The 17,718-nt window shown below is 41.1% G+C and overlaps 1 protein-coding gene across 1 annotated transcript in view; it reads left to right on the top strand.

Annotated features, from left to right (window-relative positions):
- The window catches only part of LOC123511795 (MAPK regulated corepressor interacting protein 2-like), a 27,395-nt gene extending 9,703 nt beyond the window's left edge, over positions 1-17,692 (top strand). The window contains exons 4-7 of the mRNA XM_045267810.1: positions 1,664-1,791; positions 12,503-12,562; positions 13,128-13,178; positions 15,743-17,692. Of these exons, the coding sequence (XP_045123745.1) occupies positions 1,664-1,791; positions 12,503-12,562; positions 13,128-13,178; positions 15,743-15,813 (310 nt within the window). The 3' untranslated portion in view covers positions 15,814-17,692. The remainder of the gene's footprint in view (positions 1-1,663; positions 1,792-12,502; positions 12,563-13,127; positions 13,179-15,742) is intronic.
- Positions 17,693-17,718: the final 26 nt, after the last annotated feature.

The following is a 17,718-nucleotide window of genomic DNA, read 5'->3' as shown; positions in this document are numbered from 1 at the left end:
TATAATTAGTAGTGAACCGTTGCATTTAACTTACATTCCGTTAGTTTATAGCAGTTATGATGACTAAAGGAAAGACAAGAAGCATTAGTTTAGGTAGCCGTCTCTCAAATACCGTGTTTTGGACGAGAGTTTACGCGGGCAGTCGGCGCGGCGATGATTTGCAGTGGCAGAATGGCTTGATGCAGGATAACACTTAGTTGCTAACGCCCCCTTGCTAGTTCTTGGAACTAGGATAATGTCGCTTCAGATGTCTCCGCACTGCTATTAAGTGTCCAATGCTGCCTTGAGAAGTAATACTCGTGTTTAGTAATTCTTGTTTCTACTTCATGGAGGAATGCAGCATTTTGTTAGTTATTAAGTTATGCGTCATGAAAATTGCAAGCATACCTTAATAGAAATAGCCTGCAGTCATTTTACTTTTATGATCTCTGATTCATGATGCAGTTCTTTTATAATGAGCATGTTTCTACTTCTCAAAGGCTCTGGTTTCCTCACGTTGTGGAATTTAGTTCATTGCAAACATGCAAAACCAATATTTTTTTAGTGTAGAAAATGTTTGTATTATGGCAAGTACCGCACATGAACTTCAACATAGACATACCATACGTTTGTTTTAATATATGTACTGAGACGAATTATAGTTTCAGTAAATCATCACGTATCATGATCACTGCTTAGTATTCACCTCACGACAACCAGTGATGCAACGCTAGGCTCCCTTGTTACGTTAGCTATATATCATTAAAGTATACATAATAGGGTTGAACTCTTTTTATTTTTGTTTAAGAAGGGCACCGGCAAAAGCACCAACAAAAGTTGAAAAAGACCCACTGAGATGCCGGTCCCTGAACAGAGTCGAAAATAAAGAAAAGCTGGTGGACACGAATCATAACACCTAATAACATAAAACTTAACTAGAGATGAGAAGTGGTTTCCAGTTTAGATTTTAAGTAGAGAACAGACTGAGGATATTCAGTGTAGAACTGTCATAAGGGGACAGTTTTGCTGAAGGTTGTGTCCAGTTAATAGATGGAGAAATCGAGTTTTTCAGGCATTGAACAGTGCATACAAAGTTTTATCTCCCCTAATCAGAAATTTTAGTAATGTGAAATCCAGCGTGAACTGTTTACTTCCTAAAGGATTGAATGTGTACGGAAGGATATCCAACCTTTCAGGAAGTATGTACAGTATGCCCACTAGAAAGTCATAAAATCTGGTGTTTCCCATGATGCAACAGTAGACTCTGAAATCATAGACCTATAACAAGTACTGCGCATGAATAACATTTAGTTCTAAAACATAATATGCATTCATACCAACTGGAATTTCGTAAGCCTGGTATTTCTCATGATACAACGTCAGGCATTCAGCGTAAGCGTAGGCATAACAGATTTAAACTATGCATGTTTGCTAACTACAATGAATTTAATGAATCCAGTTTTTTTGGGAGGAGGGGGATGTTAAGCAGTTTGTTATCCACGGAATTTGAAGTTTATTTATTTATTTATCTATTTTTTTTTATTCAATGTCCTTGGGGTGTGTGTGTGTGTGTGTGTGTGTGTGTGTGTGTGTGTGTGTGTGTGTGTGTGTGTGTGTGTGTGTGTGTGTTGCATCTCCCGACAAGCGTGACCCGTGAAGTAAGTGCAAGTGTTTTGTGTTTCAGTTCCCCGCGGCCTGTGTTCCAGCCAGTGGGCGGAGGCGGGAAGGGAGGGCGGCCCAGCAACGGTCGCTCCCCGCCTCATGACACCATCTCCCCGCAGCACGAGGAGCTCATTCGCTTCTTCAATGACTGTGAGTGTTGACATCATGGAACATTTCTTTCTTCTTTTTTCTTTCATTAATTTTCTTTTTCGTTTTTTTTTCTATACCGATTGAGTTTATTATATGATTGCCTGAAATTCTCTCTCTCTCTCTCTCTCTCTCTCTCTCTCTCTCTCTCTCTCTCTCTCTCTCTCTCTCTCTCTCTAGTTATCCTTTTTGTTAATTTATTTTGTTTTCTCAATTATTATCTATTGTTTATTTTTGTTTTATGTTAGTTTGGCTAAGAATTCAATTAGTATCTATTATTATTATTATTATTATTATTATTATTATTATTATTATTATTATTATTATTATTATTATTATTATTATTATTATTATTATTATTATTATTGTTATTATTATATTGCTGTTATTGTTATTTTGGTTTTATAAGAGCTTGGGTTTATACAATGTGACAAACAGAAGGAATATGATACTCCTCATAACTGTATCACCCCCAATCCTTCTCCCTTTCCTGTGCCTGCCCTTTCCCCCTTCCTCTAACACTCTACCCTTCCTGTCACTAACCCCAGTCACCTCTGCCATTTTGCTATCTCCTCCTCCTCCTCCTCCATCTTGATCCATTGCTCCCTCGCTTATATTTTATCACGTGGTTGCTCCTCCTTTCCTTCCTTTCTGTTTTACACGCATTTCTTCATACTAATTCGTCTCTCTCTCTCTCTCTCTCTCTCTCTCTCTCTCTCTCTCTCTCTCTCTCTCTCTCTCTCTCTCTCTCTCTCTCTCAAAATCTTCTGACCTGCATAGACCCTTCCTAATGTCAAAATGGTTTAATCGTACACAAATCTCAAGGCAAAAATGTGTCCCAGTATTGAAGGGCGTTAAATCCTGTACTCGCATGCCGGTTATCTTTACGTGTGTGGAACAAGACAGCGGGGTAGGAAGAGATAGGTATGCACTTGACCCAGGCTGGAGGGAGAGGCTGGCTGGGTTGTGGGGCTGAGGGGGATGACGGTGGGGTGCCGCAGGGGATATGCTGGGACAGGACAGGTTTTTGCCCACCCGTGACCAGTTAGAGAATACGGACAAGGCTTAGAGTTTGTGAGTTAAGGTCAGATTGGACTGAACTGCAAGGAGGAGGAGGAGAATAAAGTGAGTGAAAGGACTTGATAATGATGAAGAATAGGGAATAAGGATGAGCTGCGAGGAGGAGGAGGAAAATAAAGTGAGAGAAGGATGAAGAATAGGGAATAAGGATGAAACCAGCATGCGATAATGAAGAATAGGGGTAAGGATGAAGACAGAACTTGGGATGAGGAGAATGAGAATAGGATGAGAAATAAAGAGTACCATGAGAAGGGATTTGAAAATGAAGAGTAGGGATTGAAGGATGAAAACAGGACTTAAGGAGCTATGACACGGTGGAGAGTAGAGTACATTGAGATAAAGGACTTGATAATGAAGAAAAGGGAATGAGGATGAAAAGACTATAAGCTGTGAGGAGGAGGAGGAGGATTAAGAATAAAGAGTAGGATGAGAGAAAGGACTTGATAATGAAGAATAGGAAAGATGAAACAAGACTTGACCTATGAGGAAGAAAATTATGATAGGTGAAGAATAGATAGCAGAGTGAGAAATAGGACTTGATAATGAGGAATAGGGAGTAAGTGTGAATGTTTAAGATGCAAAGAGAAGTAGAATAGAGTGACTTGATAATAATGAAAAATAGGAAACAAGGATGAAACAAGGCTTGAGCTGTGAGGAAGAATGATAATAGTGAAGAATAGATAGCAGAGTGAGAAATAAGACTGATAATGAAGAGTAAGTGTGAAAACAGAACTTAGGGTGAGGGATGGAGAGTAGAGCAACTAAGGAACTCCTGAGAGAATCGAGAATAGAGGAATTTGAAAGGATAGAGAAGAGAGAATGATACCAACAAACAGGAAAGAAGAATAGACAAGGATAGCAAGAAATGGTCTCTAAGCAGCCAAGGTGAAAGATGAGAAGGATGAATAGAATAAACAAGATAAAGGCAATGGTGGATAAGATAAAGGATAAGGAACTATATGGAGAAGGATGAAAGAAATGGACACAGAGAGGAAGAGGTGGTGGTGGTGGTATAGGGTAGAAAGAAGTAAAGGGATTGGTTAGAGACAGAGAGAGTATATAAAGATATGATGGCAAAACTGTCTGGAAGGATGAAAAATTGAATGAACATTGGTAGGTAATGGGATGGCTAATTGGCGTGTGGGAAAGTCTAGATCACTAAAATACTGAGAGGTAAAAAGAGTGACCAAGGATGAGTTTAATGATTTTGACGTAATATTTTCGAGACTGCTATTAGTAGTATTATTTCTAGCGAAGATGCCAACTCCTCCCACCTCTCTCTCTCTCTCTCTCTCTCTCTCTCTCTCTCTCTCTCTCTCTCTCTCTCTCTCTCTCTCTCTCTCTCTCTCTCTCTCTCTCTCTCTCTCTCTCTCTCTCTCTCTGGAATAGGTAAGGAAATAGAAACACTTGAAGAGAACAACTTCGCAACATATGTGTACTAGTTGTGTGTGTGTGTGTGACATAAGATTTGGTAGTGATAGTTCTGGAGTTGTTGTAGTAGTAGTAGAAGTGCATATTTTTTCCTTTTAATGCAGGATGTTTACTGGCTTAGGAAAACAACAAAAACAACAACAACAACAACAAAAGATGAAGAAGGGTTACGGAGATGCCAAGTCGGTAATGAGAGATCAAAGGGGTAATGAAGGCTTGAAAATATTACTGCTACTATTACTATTATCGTTAAGGTTTTGTTTATTAGTTGTTTTTATTTTCTGCTTCTGTAAGTCTGCTTTCGTCTCACAAGTGTCCAGTTGCTTGATTTCATGTCGTGGATTTATCTATTTCAACACTGATGATTTATGCAGCTGTTACTTATTCACTTGAGGCGTGTTTTAAATCGTAAGTTGTTAGTGAAGGCAATAATGTTTCTCTCTCTCTCTCTCTCTCTCTCTCTCTCTCTCTCTCTCTCTCTCTCTCTCTCTCTCTCTCTCTCTCTCTCGGTGTTCAAACTTGTTACGTACTCTGATTAATTTGAGCTCCAAGTGTTAACAGATAAGAAAGAGAGAGAGAGATTAGTGTAATTGATTTTTTTTTATGTAAGAGGGAAACTTGTCAGGGCAACAAAGTATTATAAAAGGCCCACCTAATGCAAGCTCCCCAACAGAACAGTAAAGAATTAGCCGAAAGTCTGCGAGAAATGTCTTGAAACCTCCCTCTTAAGAGAAGTGAAGTCGTAGGGAGATAGAAATACAGAAGCAGGTAGGAAGTTCCAGAGTTTACCAGAGAAAAGTATGAATAATAGAAAATACTGGTTAACTCTTGTATTAGAGAGCTGGATAGAATAGGAATGAGAGGAAGAAGAAAGTCTTATGCAGCGAGGCCGCAGGAGGAGGGGAGGCATCATTTAGCAAGATTAGTTGAGCAGTTAGCATGAAAATAACGATAAAAGATAGAGTTGCAACATTTTGGCGGTGAGAAAGAGGCTGAAGGCAGTCAGTCAGAGGAGGGGAGTTGATGAGACGAAAAGCTTTTGATACCACCACCACCACCACCACTAGTGCGGCAATAGTAACAATAAAACACTCTCTCTCTCTCTCTCTCTCTCTCTCTCTCTCTCTCTCTCTCTCTCTCTCTCTCTCTCTCTCTCTCTCTCTCTCTCTCTCTCTCTCTTTATTTAGATCATGTTGCTACCTTACCCCATTCCTCCCTCCCTCCCTCCCTCCCTTTTGTGCCTGAAATGAACCTAAATGCACATAAATATCAAAACTTCACACACACACACACACACACACACACACACACACACACACACACACACACACACACACACACACACACACACACACACACACACACACACACACACACACACACACACACATCTCACCTCACTCCACCCTCGTCTCTCTCTCTCTCTCTTCTCTCTGCTTCCTTATTGTCTTCTTTCCCTCTATCCTTCTATCCATTTTCTCTCTTTTCCTTCTCTTCTATTTATTTCTACCTTTTCCATCGTTTTATCGCTCTTTCTATTCTCACTTTTTTTGTATCATGTTCTTCCGATCTATCTTTCTCTTTCTTCTCTCTCTTCTTTTTATCATCTTTCTCCATGTCCTCCTTATCATCCTCCATCCTCCATCCTTCTCCATTCACTTTCCTCCCCATCCTCCCCATCCCTCCCCATCTCCCCCTCACAAAACAAATAGAAGAGGTGCCAATTCCTCCTCCTCTCCTCCTCCTCCTCCTCCTCCTCCTCCTTGTTTTATTTTGTTTGCTCTTACTTTTTTTTTCCCTCTCACTCTTAATTTCCTCCTCTTACATTTTCCTATTTCCCTCTCCCCCCTCTCTACTCGTACTCCCTCTCTCTACCCCTCCCCTCCTCCTCTCCCTCTCACTCTCACATGCTCCTCTCATCTCTCCTACGTCATTTCCCCGCCTCCACCTTCTCTTTGACGTCACTCTCTCTCTCTCTCTCTCTCTGGGATTAAAGTTAGTGGTAGTATTTTGATGATGTAGTGGTTTATAGTAATAGTAGTAATGGTGGTGGTAATAGTAGTAGTAGTAGTAGTAGTAGTAGTAGTAGGTGTCAGTGACTCCCTGCTATTTATTTAAAGTGTAAAGCATAAAAAAGGAAAGACGGAAAGGGCGGGTAGTTGTCAAGATGTTCTGTGTGTGTGTGTGTGTGTGTGTGTGTGTGTGTGTGGGGATGATAATGGATGCTGAAGGGGAGATATAGTGCTATCTTTGGCTCTGGAGAAGGGAGGAGAAGGAAGAAGACGAAGAAAGAAAGTAAGAGAAGGAGAAAGATAGTTGTCATGTACTGAAGATTAACAAGGAGGAAGAGGAGAAGAAGAAGAAGAAAAGGGAAGGAGAATAATTAGGTACAGAAGGGGAAGAATAGTTTGGTGTAGAAGAAAGAAGAATGCATACCAAGGGAAGGGTTAGATAAATGAAGGAAGAGAAGGAAGTATTAGTAGTAGTAGTAAGAAGAAAAAAAAAAGAAGAAAAAGAGAAAATAATAATAAAAGAAGATGATGATAAAGAGGAAGAAGAAGCAGAAAGAGAAAAGTTGGAGCAATGTTTATTATTGTGCTGGAGAATAGAAACAAAAAAAGTAATGAAGGATGAGGAATTAGAAGAAGCGAAAGAAAGAGGAAGAAGAAAAGGAGGTAGAAGAGAAAGATTTAAGTTCTGCACTGGAACATAATAAGGAATTTAATTAGAGAAGGAGGAGGAGGAATGATAATAATAATAATAATAATAAGAAGAAGAAGAAGAAGAAAAGGAAGACATGGTTGTAAAATGAAACCTGAGAACGAGAAGAGGAAGTGAAATTGATGAATGGGAAGGAAGGGGAAGAGGAGGGGGGAGGGGAGGGAGGAAAGGCACCGGATGAACTCTTTAGAGGAAGGAATGGAGGGAAGGAAGAAGAGACGAGGAATGTAGGAGGGAGGAAAGGAGAGAGGAGAAAAAAATACCAATAAGAGCAGATTAGAGAGAGAGAGAGAGAGAGAGAGAGAGAGAGAGAGAGAGCCCTTAACTGTATGGGGTGGATACTATTTCTTCTCCCCTCATTAAGACTCCTCCTCCTCCGCCGCCGCCGCCACACCTTTCGTATTTTGACTTAAGATTCTCTCTCTCTCTCTCTCTCTCTCTCTCTCTCTCTCTCTCTCTCTCTCTCTCTCTCTCTCTCATAACCAATTATTTGACAGTGGTAATGGTGGAGAGAGAGAGAGAGAGAGAGAGAGAGAGAGAGAGCCGGCTTGGTCATAAGGAGGTAGGGGGGGATAAATAGTGGGGAACGGAGTCGGGAGGAGGAGGAGGAGAGTAGCCGGCTGTCTTGCTTGGTAGCGCTTGATAGTGTAATATTGGTAGTAGTAGTAGTAGTAGCAGCAGCAGCGAATGTAATTATAGTAGTTGAATATGACTAATAAAAAGTATAGTGGCATTGGAGGCAATAAAATAATGTGTGTGTGTGTGTGTGTGTGTGTGTGTGTGTGTGTGTGTGTGTGTGTGTGTGTGTGTGTGTGTGTGTGTGATGCCGCGACACGTTTGTTTGTTCAGTGAATTGATTGATGGCAGACACTGAGGACGAGATGAATCCTTGCATTGAAGAACTTGAGGAGGGAGAGGTAGAAGGAGAGAGAGAGGGGAGGTGATTAGTGTAATGGTCAAGAGATGGAGGAGGAGGAGGAGGAGGAGATAGAAGTAGAAGTAATTATTGAGGTGGTTGGTGTCTCGGGGTGGAGTGGAAACTGGAATGGAGTAGTGGAATGCTTATTAGTCATGAGATTATATGAAGGGAGGAACAGACACAAGCTAATAATGAGTTAATATTACTACTTATACTGTTAGGTTTGCTCTTTAGTGTATAGGAACAGTGGGCGGTGTGTGATTGTTTTGTCGCTAAAGGTGGGTGGTGTGTGATTGTTTTGTCGGTAAAAGTGGTTGGTGTGAAGGAAAGAGTCGAACACTTTTATCGCATTGCACAGTGTGATGGCGCATGATAAAACAACACATGAAGGTCGTCGCTGCTGGAGTTTTCGTGCGAGGTACTTAAACTCAAGGTAACAAGTCCACTTATCTTGTACGCACTTACCTGCCTTCTAAGCTGCCTAAAATCCTGAATCTACCGGGGTTTTGTTCAGTATATTTGTTTTTCCACATCACGAGGCTGTCAGTAGATTTGAGAAGAGATTAAGGGAAAAGGCAACGTAATGGAAGGAAATGTGGAATGTTTGACTTGTTATGTGTGACTTGGTGTGGTTGGTAGTGTCGTAAGCAAAGAAAAGAGAAGCTGTCTATGTCCGTCCTACACGTGGCAATGCTTGTGAGCACCATGAAATACAGGAACACACATACTAATGGAGACAGTAATTGTAGTGTGTGTGTGTGTGTCAGCAACTTCGAGGATTTAAAGTTTTATTTATTTTATTTTAGTTTATTTTATTTATTTTTATTTATTATTTATTTATTTATTTATTTATTTTATTTTATTTATTTATTTATTATTATTTTTTTTTTTAGGTGTCCAGGATATGAAGAAATAAGGAAAAAAAAAAAACAGACTTTTTAAATGCCATATATAGAACAAGAAAATACTAAAGGGTCACTTAATACTTTTTATTCGATAAACAAAAGTATTGCGTTTACTTTCTCTCGAGCACCAATCGTCGGGTGGTGAACATCTTATCTCTCCCGTTGGAAAGTTGACTCCACATCTCTGCTACGCTGGTGATTGTCACGGTGAAATCTGCGTCTTCTTTCCACGTTATTTAGGTGGTGGAGGTGGTGGACGCGGTGTTATCTACATGTGAAGGTAATGAGCGTATGCAGAACCTCTCACTGGCCGTCACCTTTGTGTTAACGTTCTCTTCGTGCTTATCTCCACCACTGAAGGAGGCAGAGTGGACTAGTTCAGTTAGTTCACCCTCGCTCCCACGTGACCATACATAAGGAACAAGTAATCACAAACACGCCACTTTCTTCACTTTTTTTTTTTTTTTTTTTTATGTAGGAGGGAAAGTTGGCCAAGGGCAACATAATACGAAAGAAAAAGGGATAATGTCTTGAAACCTCTCTCGTAAATGAAGTTGTCATAGGAAGTTGGAAATACAGAATCAGGCAGGGAGTTCTAGAGTTTACCAGAGAAAGGAACGAATGATAGAGTACTGCATCTTTTAACCGTATTTTTATGTAATTACTATCCGTATTAATGGATTGATGTAATATTTAGTTTTGTTTTCTACTTCATGTAATATTCAATCTTATTTAGTAATTTGTGTACTATTTAACCATTTGTATGATTATCTAGCGTGTTTGTTACGGTTTTAATGTTTACTATGCATTGTACTAGCAACGTAAAGACATTTCCAGTCATAAACCATTGTCAGTTAGTCATTCATTCAGCCATCCAGTCACTTAGCCAGTCAGTCATTCAACCATCCAGTCACTTAGCCAGTCAATCATTCAGCCAGTCACTTAGCCAATCATTCATTCAGCCATCCAGCCATCTAAGTAATCAATCACTCAACCATCCAGTCAGTTAATCACATGAGACAACCATCAGAACTATACACAGAAGATCTCCATGAACCATACTGTCTTGATGCAACACTCCCTCCCGTTACCTTGAGTCCCGTATCGTTCCTCCTCGTCACTGGCCTTCGTAAAGCTGGCGCCGGGTAGCAATGCAGTTGTAACTCTTGATATTACTGCTGTGGCAAGGCTAGGGTGTTGGGGAGGGTTATGGGAGGTAAGGAGGAAGGTTTGTGTGGATTTGTGTGTGTGGATGGTTGAGGAAGTGTTTGTGAAGTGTGGTGGATGGTTTGTGGGGTGTATGAGGTGGGGAGAAGCGTTGGGGGAGGAGTGTGATATACTGGGACGGGAGGAGGAACGAGGAGATTGTATGGGGGGGGGGGAAGTTGGGTACGGAGGTAGAAATAAGGTGGAGGGGTGAGAAACCGGGAGGGGAGAGGGAAGGGGGAACCAGGGATATGTAATGACGGAGAGAGATAGTGGTAGGTTGCCGGCGATCTGCCATTACCTTGTCACTTGTCTGCTGGTGTGGCATGCCCAGGGTACTCCTCCCCTCCACGGCCTCGTAAACTGTTGCTTTCTCCCTTCCTCCTGCGCTCTCGTAACGTGTCTTTATTATTTCGTCCTCATCTCGGTTAACCTCCCTCTCTCGCCACCATGCTGCGATCTCAACTCTACTTTCTCCCCGCCACGTCTTTCTTTCCCTCACTGTGTCCTTTCGTAACGTCTCATTATTATTGTTGTGATTCCGTCTTCATCTCTTTCAACCTCGCTATCTCCAGTGCATCACGGGCATTTCATTACCATTGTTCATCCTTTAGCCGTTTTATTCTCATCCCTTTCCTTCGTTTTGTTATTGTGTCTCATCATTCATACATAATCACTGGAACTTCGTCTCTCCTTCAGCTTTTTCTTCTTTTCTTTGATTTATTGCTTCTCTATTTAATTTTAACTGTTGTTCTGTTCTTTAAACTTTTTTTTCTCCCACATGCCCTAAGAATTTGTACTTCAGTCTGTTCTAACTTTCCTTTGGCCTTACATTTTCTACTTTTGTCCATCCAGCTTTCATTTTCCTTCTGACCTCTTTTCTAACTTCATTTTTCTCTGGCCTCTCTTCTATTCTCCAAGTTTCCTTTTCCCTGTGTCCTCTTTTCTATCTTAACTTTCCTTTTCCTTCTCTAACTTTCTCTCTGGCCTCTTCACGACTCCTAGTTTATACCCATCCACATACCCATGACTACCACCACCACCACCACCAGCACAGCCACCTCATCGTCCTGCCATCCAAGGTCGCCCAACCGCCGTGTCTCCATGCCGAGTCGTTGGCGTGGTTGCGTAGTCGTCTGGTTTCCACGTGCTATCCGTCCCCATCTCCTACCTCCAACCCCCCAGCAGGAGTCTATATCGGGAGCTGGATGGCGTAGGGCTGGGGAAAGGTGGGAGGGGGGGTGGAGATTATGAATATGTCTGGCAGGGAGGTTGTGGGAGGGGGTGAGTGATGGGGTAGACGGAGTTTGAGGGTCTGGGGGTGAGTGACGAAAGCTGTGGTGGTGATGTGTGGAGGTGATAAGAGTGGTGTGGTGTGGTGTGGTGGAGTGGTGACAGGGGGTGAGGGTGCAGTGACGGTAAGTGTACTATTGTTAGCCATGTTAGGAGAAAGAAGTAGAAGAGTAAGGTTTTAGCGAGTAGGGATGCGGAGGGAACTGGTGACGGTGGGTTGCATCATCCATAAAGCCACGCCTCCATTCCGTGGCCGCGGATTGGTTCACGTCACTATGTGCCTGCCGCCCATTGGACCCCAGCCAGAGCCACCCAGCCGGGCTGGGCCGGTTGGCGTGATATGCTTGGATAGGGTGGATGGAGACAGGAAGGAGGAGGAGGAGGTGGAGGTGGAGGGTCATGGGTACCGCTCTTCCTATTATAGAATGTACTGGAACAAGTCTTCACTCTTGGCAACAAAAGTGTGTGTGTGTGTTATCTGGTAATATTGTAAGACAAATTGCTGATTGAACCACTGTGAGAAGTTATCCTTCCTTTGTGTGTGTGTGTGTGTGTGTGTGTGTGTGTGTGTACCTTGACCCCACTCAACTTGTTATCTCAAATTGTACGAGGTGCCTTGGTAAGACGGGGGTGAGAAGCAAACACCTACTGAGGAAGAGGCTGTGTGTGTGTGTGTGTGTGTGTGTGTGTGTGTGTGTGTGTGTGTGTGTGTGTGTGTGTGTGTGTGTTAGCAGATACAATGAAGATGTAGGAAAGATGAAGACCTTGGCCATAAACCATTTTTTTTATTCGCGCGCGCGCGCGCACACACACACACACACACACACACACACACACACACACACACACACACACACACACAGATTAGTGCCCTTCACGCCTTATTATGGTTGATGGCACTTTGATTTCAAGTGGCATCGTACCTGATAACAAATATATGATCTAAAAAGTAATGTAAGGCAGCTGGTTTCTCTCTCTCTCTCTCTCTCTCTCTCTCTCTCTCTCTCTCTCTCTCTCTCTGAACAAAGTATGGGTGTATTTATATATGAAGGTAAACCGACAGCACGGCAGTCAGAAGTGTGTTGATGTATAGATTATTACACAGCCACGCCACCTTCCTCGCTCTGGCACTAACACCTCTCTCTCTCTCTCTTTACAGCGTGGGGCAGAGTGTGTAAAGAGATGGAGATGGGCAAGCAGAATGGTCATGATGGCAGAGGTGAGTGTTGGACTGTAACTCAAGGTGGCTCTGGTATCAATCTTTCCACTGTGACATGCAGCAATTGACACCTCTAAGGATAATGTGCGAAGTCTTTATATAATAGTACAAGAAAGTGGATAAGATATTTTTTTTCAGTTTCTAGCTTGTGTATAGTGTTCAGAAGTGGATGTAGAATAAGTAGGAATGCCTGGGTGGTTAGTAATTAAGGAAGGATGTGCCAAATAGCAGTGGAAGAGTTGAAAGAACAGGGTGGATTCATGAGCTTTATGATCACAGTGCAGGACAAAGGTATTATTATCAAATTCACTGCTGCATTATCATGTTATTCCTTAGTCACAAGGAATTGGCATTTCCATTTTACAGGCTCTGAATTTTGTACTGGTTAGTTATTGGTAACCTGTCCTTTTCATTCCCTTCTGTTACTTATTTGTACATTCTTGTAAATATCATGTGCTATGATTTTGTAGAAGTGAGTAGCAACAAACGTTTTGCAAGTGGTGGCAAGAGACTCACGAACACAGGGTTATAAAAAGAGTGATTGATTGTGGATTTTTTTTTCCAGGGAATGTAATCACATACTACCAAGAGAAGAATGAACACCCAGCACTACAAGGTGAGTGTCCAAGTCACTGAGTGTTGAGAGGCACTTGGGTATTCAGAGGATGCTCATTCCTGTCATCAAGCTTCACCTTTGCATATTTTCATAAAGATATGATAAAACACTGAAGATAATGTGTGACAGTGAAAGTTGTCAGGAATGATGCAGTTCTTAAACTGTACAAATTTACTTGTTTATTATATCTTTTTGAATTTTGATATACATGAGAATGAGACAGGCAAGCATAGAATTCTTCAGTCAGCAACACAAGAGGCATTGCCTGTCTGTCGGATCACAATTTGTCTGCTGAGTAGCCAGTGACTCTGATTTTAATGGCTGCTTAGTACTACTATACATTTCAGCGGTGGACGAGCGGTGGTTTTTTTGCAGATATCTCCTAAACGAAACGTTGGATGAGTATATGATATTTCAACACACTACCTTGAACATCCGTTCGTAATTTATGGTTAACATACCACAGTGCTATATGTGTTATGTGAGGAGTTTACCCGTGAAAAATAATACAAAGCCGACGAGTCATGTTGACGCATTCGAATGAAAGTGTGGTCCCCCCACACACCCACCCAAACCATTCCTAACCACTACTACGTCTTGGAAGTTCTCGCCCTCTTTATCCCTCTTCTCCTCTCCCTAGCTCCTCGCCTCCCTCTCTCCTGTGTCCCTCCCTACTTCTCCCACCACTGTATTTATACATTATAATGTTCTGTAAGTGTGTATGTATAGATATGATTATTAACTAGTATGGTACAATTTCATGAAGGCAAGAAGTGGTTCACGTTGATAATTACTGTACAACAGCACGTTTACGTGTAGTATATAGAAGAGCCATGTTTGCAGTCGTTATGGTCAACCATGTGAACATGATGTGCTGGAATTACCTGTGACCTGGACCTTCTACTGTTAGGAAAAGTTGATACTCTTATTGCATATTGTCTATCTATTGATCATAAAAAGTGGTCCAGTTTATATATAATATTATTTTGTTGTTAGATACGTTGCTTATTATCCAGCTATACGGCCATTAACAGCGGAATTAGCTATTGCTTTCACGGTCGTTTGACCCACTCTGGTTTTCATGTCCACATATACCAGCAATTGTATTAAATAATATCATTAATGTATGATATGTATGTACATACTGACGTATGTAACTATTATACCTATACGTATGTAATTACAATAGGGAAAAAAATCAAAGGTGGAAGGCTGATGGTGTGAATAGGGGGTGAAGAGGGAAGCGGGGAAGAGGGTCATGCGATACTGGGATAGAGGAGTGGTCTGGGGGTTCTTCAGGGTGGTGGTGGTGGTGGTGGAGGGGTTAGACGAGTACCCCACACTCGTCCTATTCTGTATAACACCTTTGATATGATGACTGGATTAGGCGTAATATCACTCGGTAAACTCCTCACATAACACATATAGCACTGTGGTATGTTAACCATAAATTACGAACGGATGTTGAAGGTAGTGTGTTGAAATGTCATACTCATCCAACGATTCGTTTAGGAGATACCTGCAAAAAACACCGCTCATCCACCACTGAAATGTATAGTAGTCTTAGTACTAATACTAGAGCTGTTGGTTTGTGTACTAAATATAAAGCAAAGTGATGGATAGATAGTCTTGTTATACTCAGGAATGAAGATGCTCATGCAAAAATTAACAGTAAGATCTTTGTAAGTACCCGTGATGGGGAAATTTTAAAGGTAATCAAAGTTTCTCATTGATTACTAGGAGAGGGAGGCGGTGACGTAGTGGATAAGGTGGTGTGCGTGGGATCGGGCAGACGTCCCACCATGTACAGCCTTAAACACTTTGGCATTTGTCGAGTGATTTAAAGTTACCTACATGTCACCATGATACCCAAGTTCTAGGTGGTTAAACTAAAGATGCACTTGGGGCCCTAATATGGTACCACTTTAAATAAAATTGCCTGCGCCACTAATGGGTGGAAGCTTAACAGTGCTTCCTACATATACTTTTCAAGTATGCCTGCAGGCACTATAGGCCATAACGTAAAAAAGATAATAATAATAAATAAAGATAATAAGTAAATAAATAAAATACAACAACAGTACCTCTCTATACACCTTTTTTGGAACAAGTCCAACTTGGTTGCACTGCTTGCTTCCTTTAAACATTGCATGCTTAAACATGTAAAAAGAAAGCTCTTGAATATGCCTTGCTGAAAAGGTTTGTGTCTTATATACCATCAAATACTGTATGTATTATAGTATTAAGTAGTGTTTCAATTATTTTATATAATTCCATCATTGCCAATAACAATAGGGTTTTATATATATTATATATATATATATATATATATATATATATATATATATATATATATATATATATATATATATATATATATATGAATGAATCCCTTTCCCTTCACTATTTTGTTTCATATGTATACGTCCTGTTTGGTACAAGCCCTGGAGCAGACTGAGGTACCATCGTAGAAACAAAGCAGGTAGGAATGAAAATCAAATATAGTTTGTCATTTTTCTCTTGAAACTAAGGCTCCCTTCTTTTTTTCTTTTTCTTTTTCATAGACTTCAAGCCCTTTGACTTGGAGGCTTGGTGGGGCAAGAGAATCTACCAAAACCTGACCCAGTCCACCTAAGACCCACACCTGCAGCAGTTCCAGCACCTTGTTGCTGAAACATGGAGGGTTGCATACCCCCTCTTCTCTCCTCCTTTATTTTTTTATATTTTTTTATTATAAATTTTTTTATACATTTTCCATTTACTTCTGCATAGACGGACTTCACAGCTAGTTTCCACAGGGTGTGTTGTGGGCTGCTGTGCCACACAAACACACACACACCCTAGAGGCTGTGATGGGAGTCTCCTGAAGTGAGACCTTTGAGTGAGTGAGTGTGCCAGTCTTGTTGCTGCCACCACCACCTCCCATTCTGCTGTGTTGTCTGCACGTGGTTGTGAAGGCAAGCATGAGGAGATGTAGAGGGTAGAAGCCCAGTTATTTGTTTGATATTTTTCTTTTCTTTTTTACTATTGGAGTCATTGGTAAAAGGAGTAACTTTTGTATAATTTGCTAACAGCATGCCAGAAAGAACAGATGTGCATGAGGGGGAAGAGATACAGTTTGTAAGAGTAGTTTTCCCAGGCGTCAGCTGGGGAATAGCCTTAGAAAAAGTAGGTGAAATTATTCAGTTACACTAGCATTCCAGTGGAAAAGAAATAGTCAATTGGAAGTGAAAAAAGTATTTTGGAATTGTAAAGCCAGATGATGCCCTGGTAGACACTTTACATTTGCCTCGTTTCCTGTGAGACAGGCTGGAGAATAGGAGCTCTGATGAGTGTGCTGTTTCTTTATAGCAGAAGACCATTTCAATGTAGATGAAGCAACCAGGCAAGAAAATTAGTAATATTTCATATCAAAATTTTTTAAAATTTAAAATACTGAAAATGTAGTGCATGCTAAAGTGACATCCCTTCAAGTTTTTTATTATGAAGTTGTCAAGGACAAATGAAGTGTGGCAGGTCTGTTAGGAAGTGTTTTCTTAAGCTACTTGCTATGCAGTACAAAACCAACAATACTGTTGCCACCTGAATGACAACATAAAACAAAACTGGCTCTTGAAAACCAGCTATTTTTAAGACTTTACACACAAGAAGCATCTGGTTGGAGCTTCATGACCCCAGCATCACGTTTCCTGCCGAGCCTGCGGCCCTCGGCCTAATTGTAAATTTGTGGATCTGAGGTGGTGTCTGATGGATCCTCCCTGTTTTGGCAAGGCACAAACTTTTCCAATGGCTCTAGTTTGTCACTATAGTTTTAATGTAATTTGGAAATCAAACACTGAAGATAGATGTTCTTTTGTGTTAATTGTTCATTTAGTTCTTATAGGTGCTACACACACATTTTTTCATTAAGATTTTAATGTACTTTAGTAGATGAGTACTTCTACAAATGATTTTTAGATGTTTTATAGTTTGGTGTACACATTTTAGCCTTTTTCCAATTTAAAAGACAAAAACTAGCTCCTGTGTTCATTATGCAGTTTCTCATTTTATAATGTAGCATTTTAAGTAGTATATTAGGTACAGCTGCAGCTGAGCAGTGTTAAATGGGTTAGGAGGGTGTCGTGAAGTCCCAACCACAATGCTGCCAGTGTCAGGCGCCTCCCTGTCGAGTGTCAGTTGGGTGAAGGGGTCGTCTCCCTCAGGAACTAACACCTCACAGTACATCACCACCTTGCCGCCTCACCCTCCCACAGCTCCCCAACATGTTAAGATTTCCATGTGTTCTTTGCTGCCTGACCATCCCCCCACCTACCCAGTCTCTATTTTTATAGTCACGTTGCAAGAGAGCCAAGTGAGGGCAGTTCCTCGGGGGTACAACCTGATCGTTAGTCTGTGATATTATTTTGTTTCATCTTGTGGGGCAACTCGCATACCGAGACAAAGTATTTTGAACCAATCTTGATGCTGGATATATTTGACCTGACATAGTTTGTACAAATAAACGTTGAAAAGTATTTTGTTGTGTGTTGACATGTGGTGG

Source organism: Portunus trituberculatus, chromosome 32 (assembly GCF_017591435.1).
Source record: "Portunus trituberculatus isolate SZX2019 chromosome 32, ASM1759143v1, whole genome shotgun sequence".
NCBI classification, from domain to species: Eukaryota; Metazoa; Arthropoda; class Malacostraca; order Decapoda; family Portunidae; genus Portunus; species Portunus trituberculatus.
Note: the sequence above shows the minus strand (reverse complement) of the source record. Positions and strands in the feature narration are given on the sequence as shown.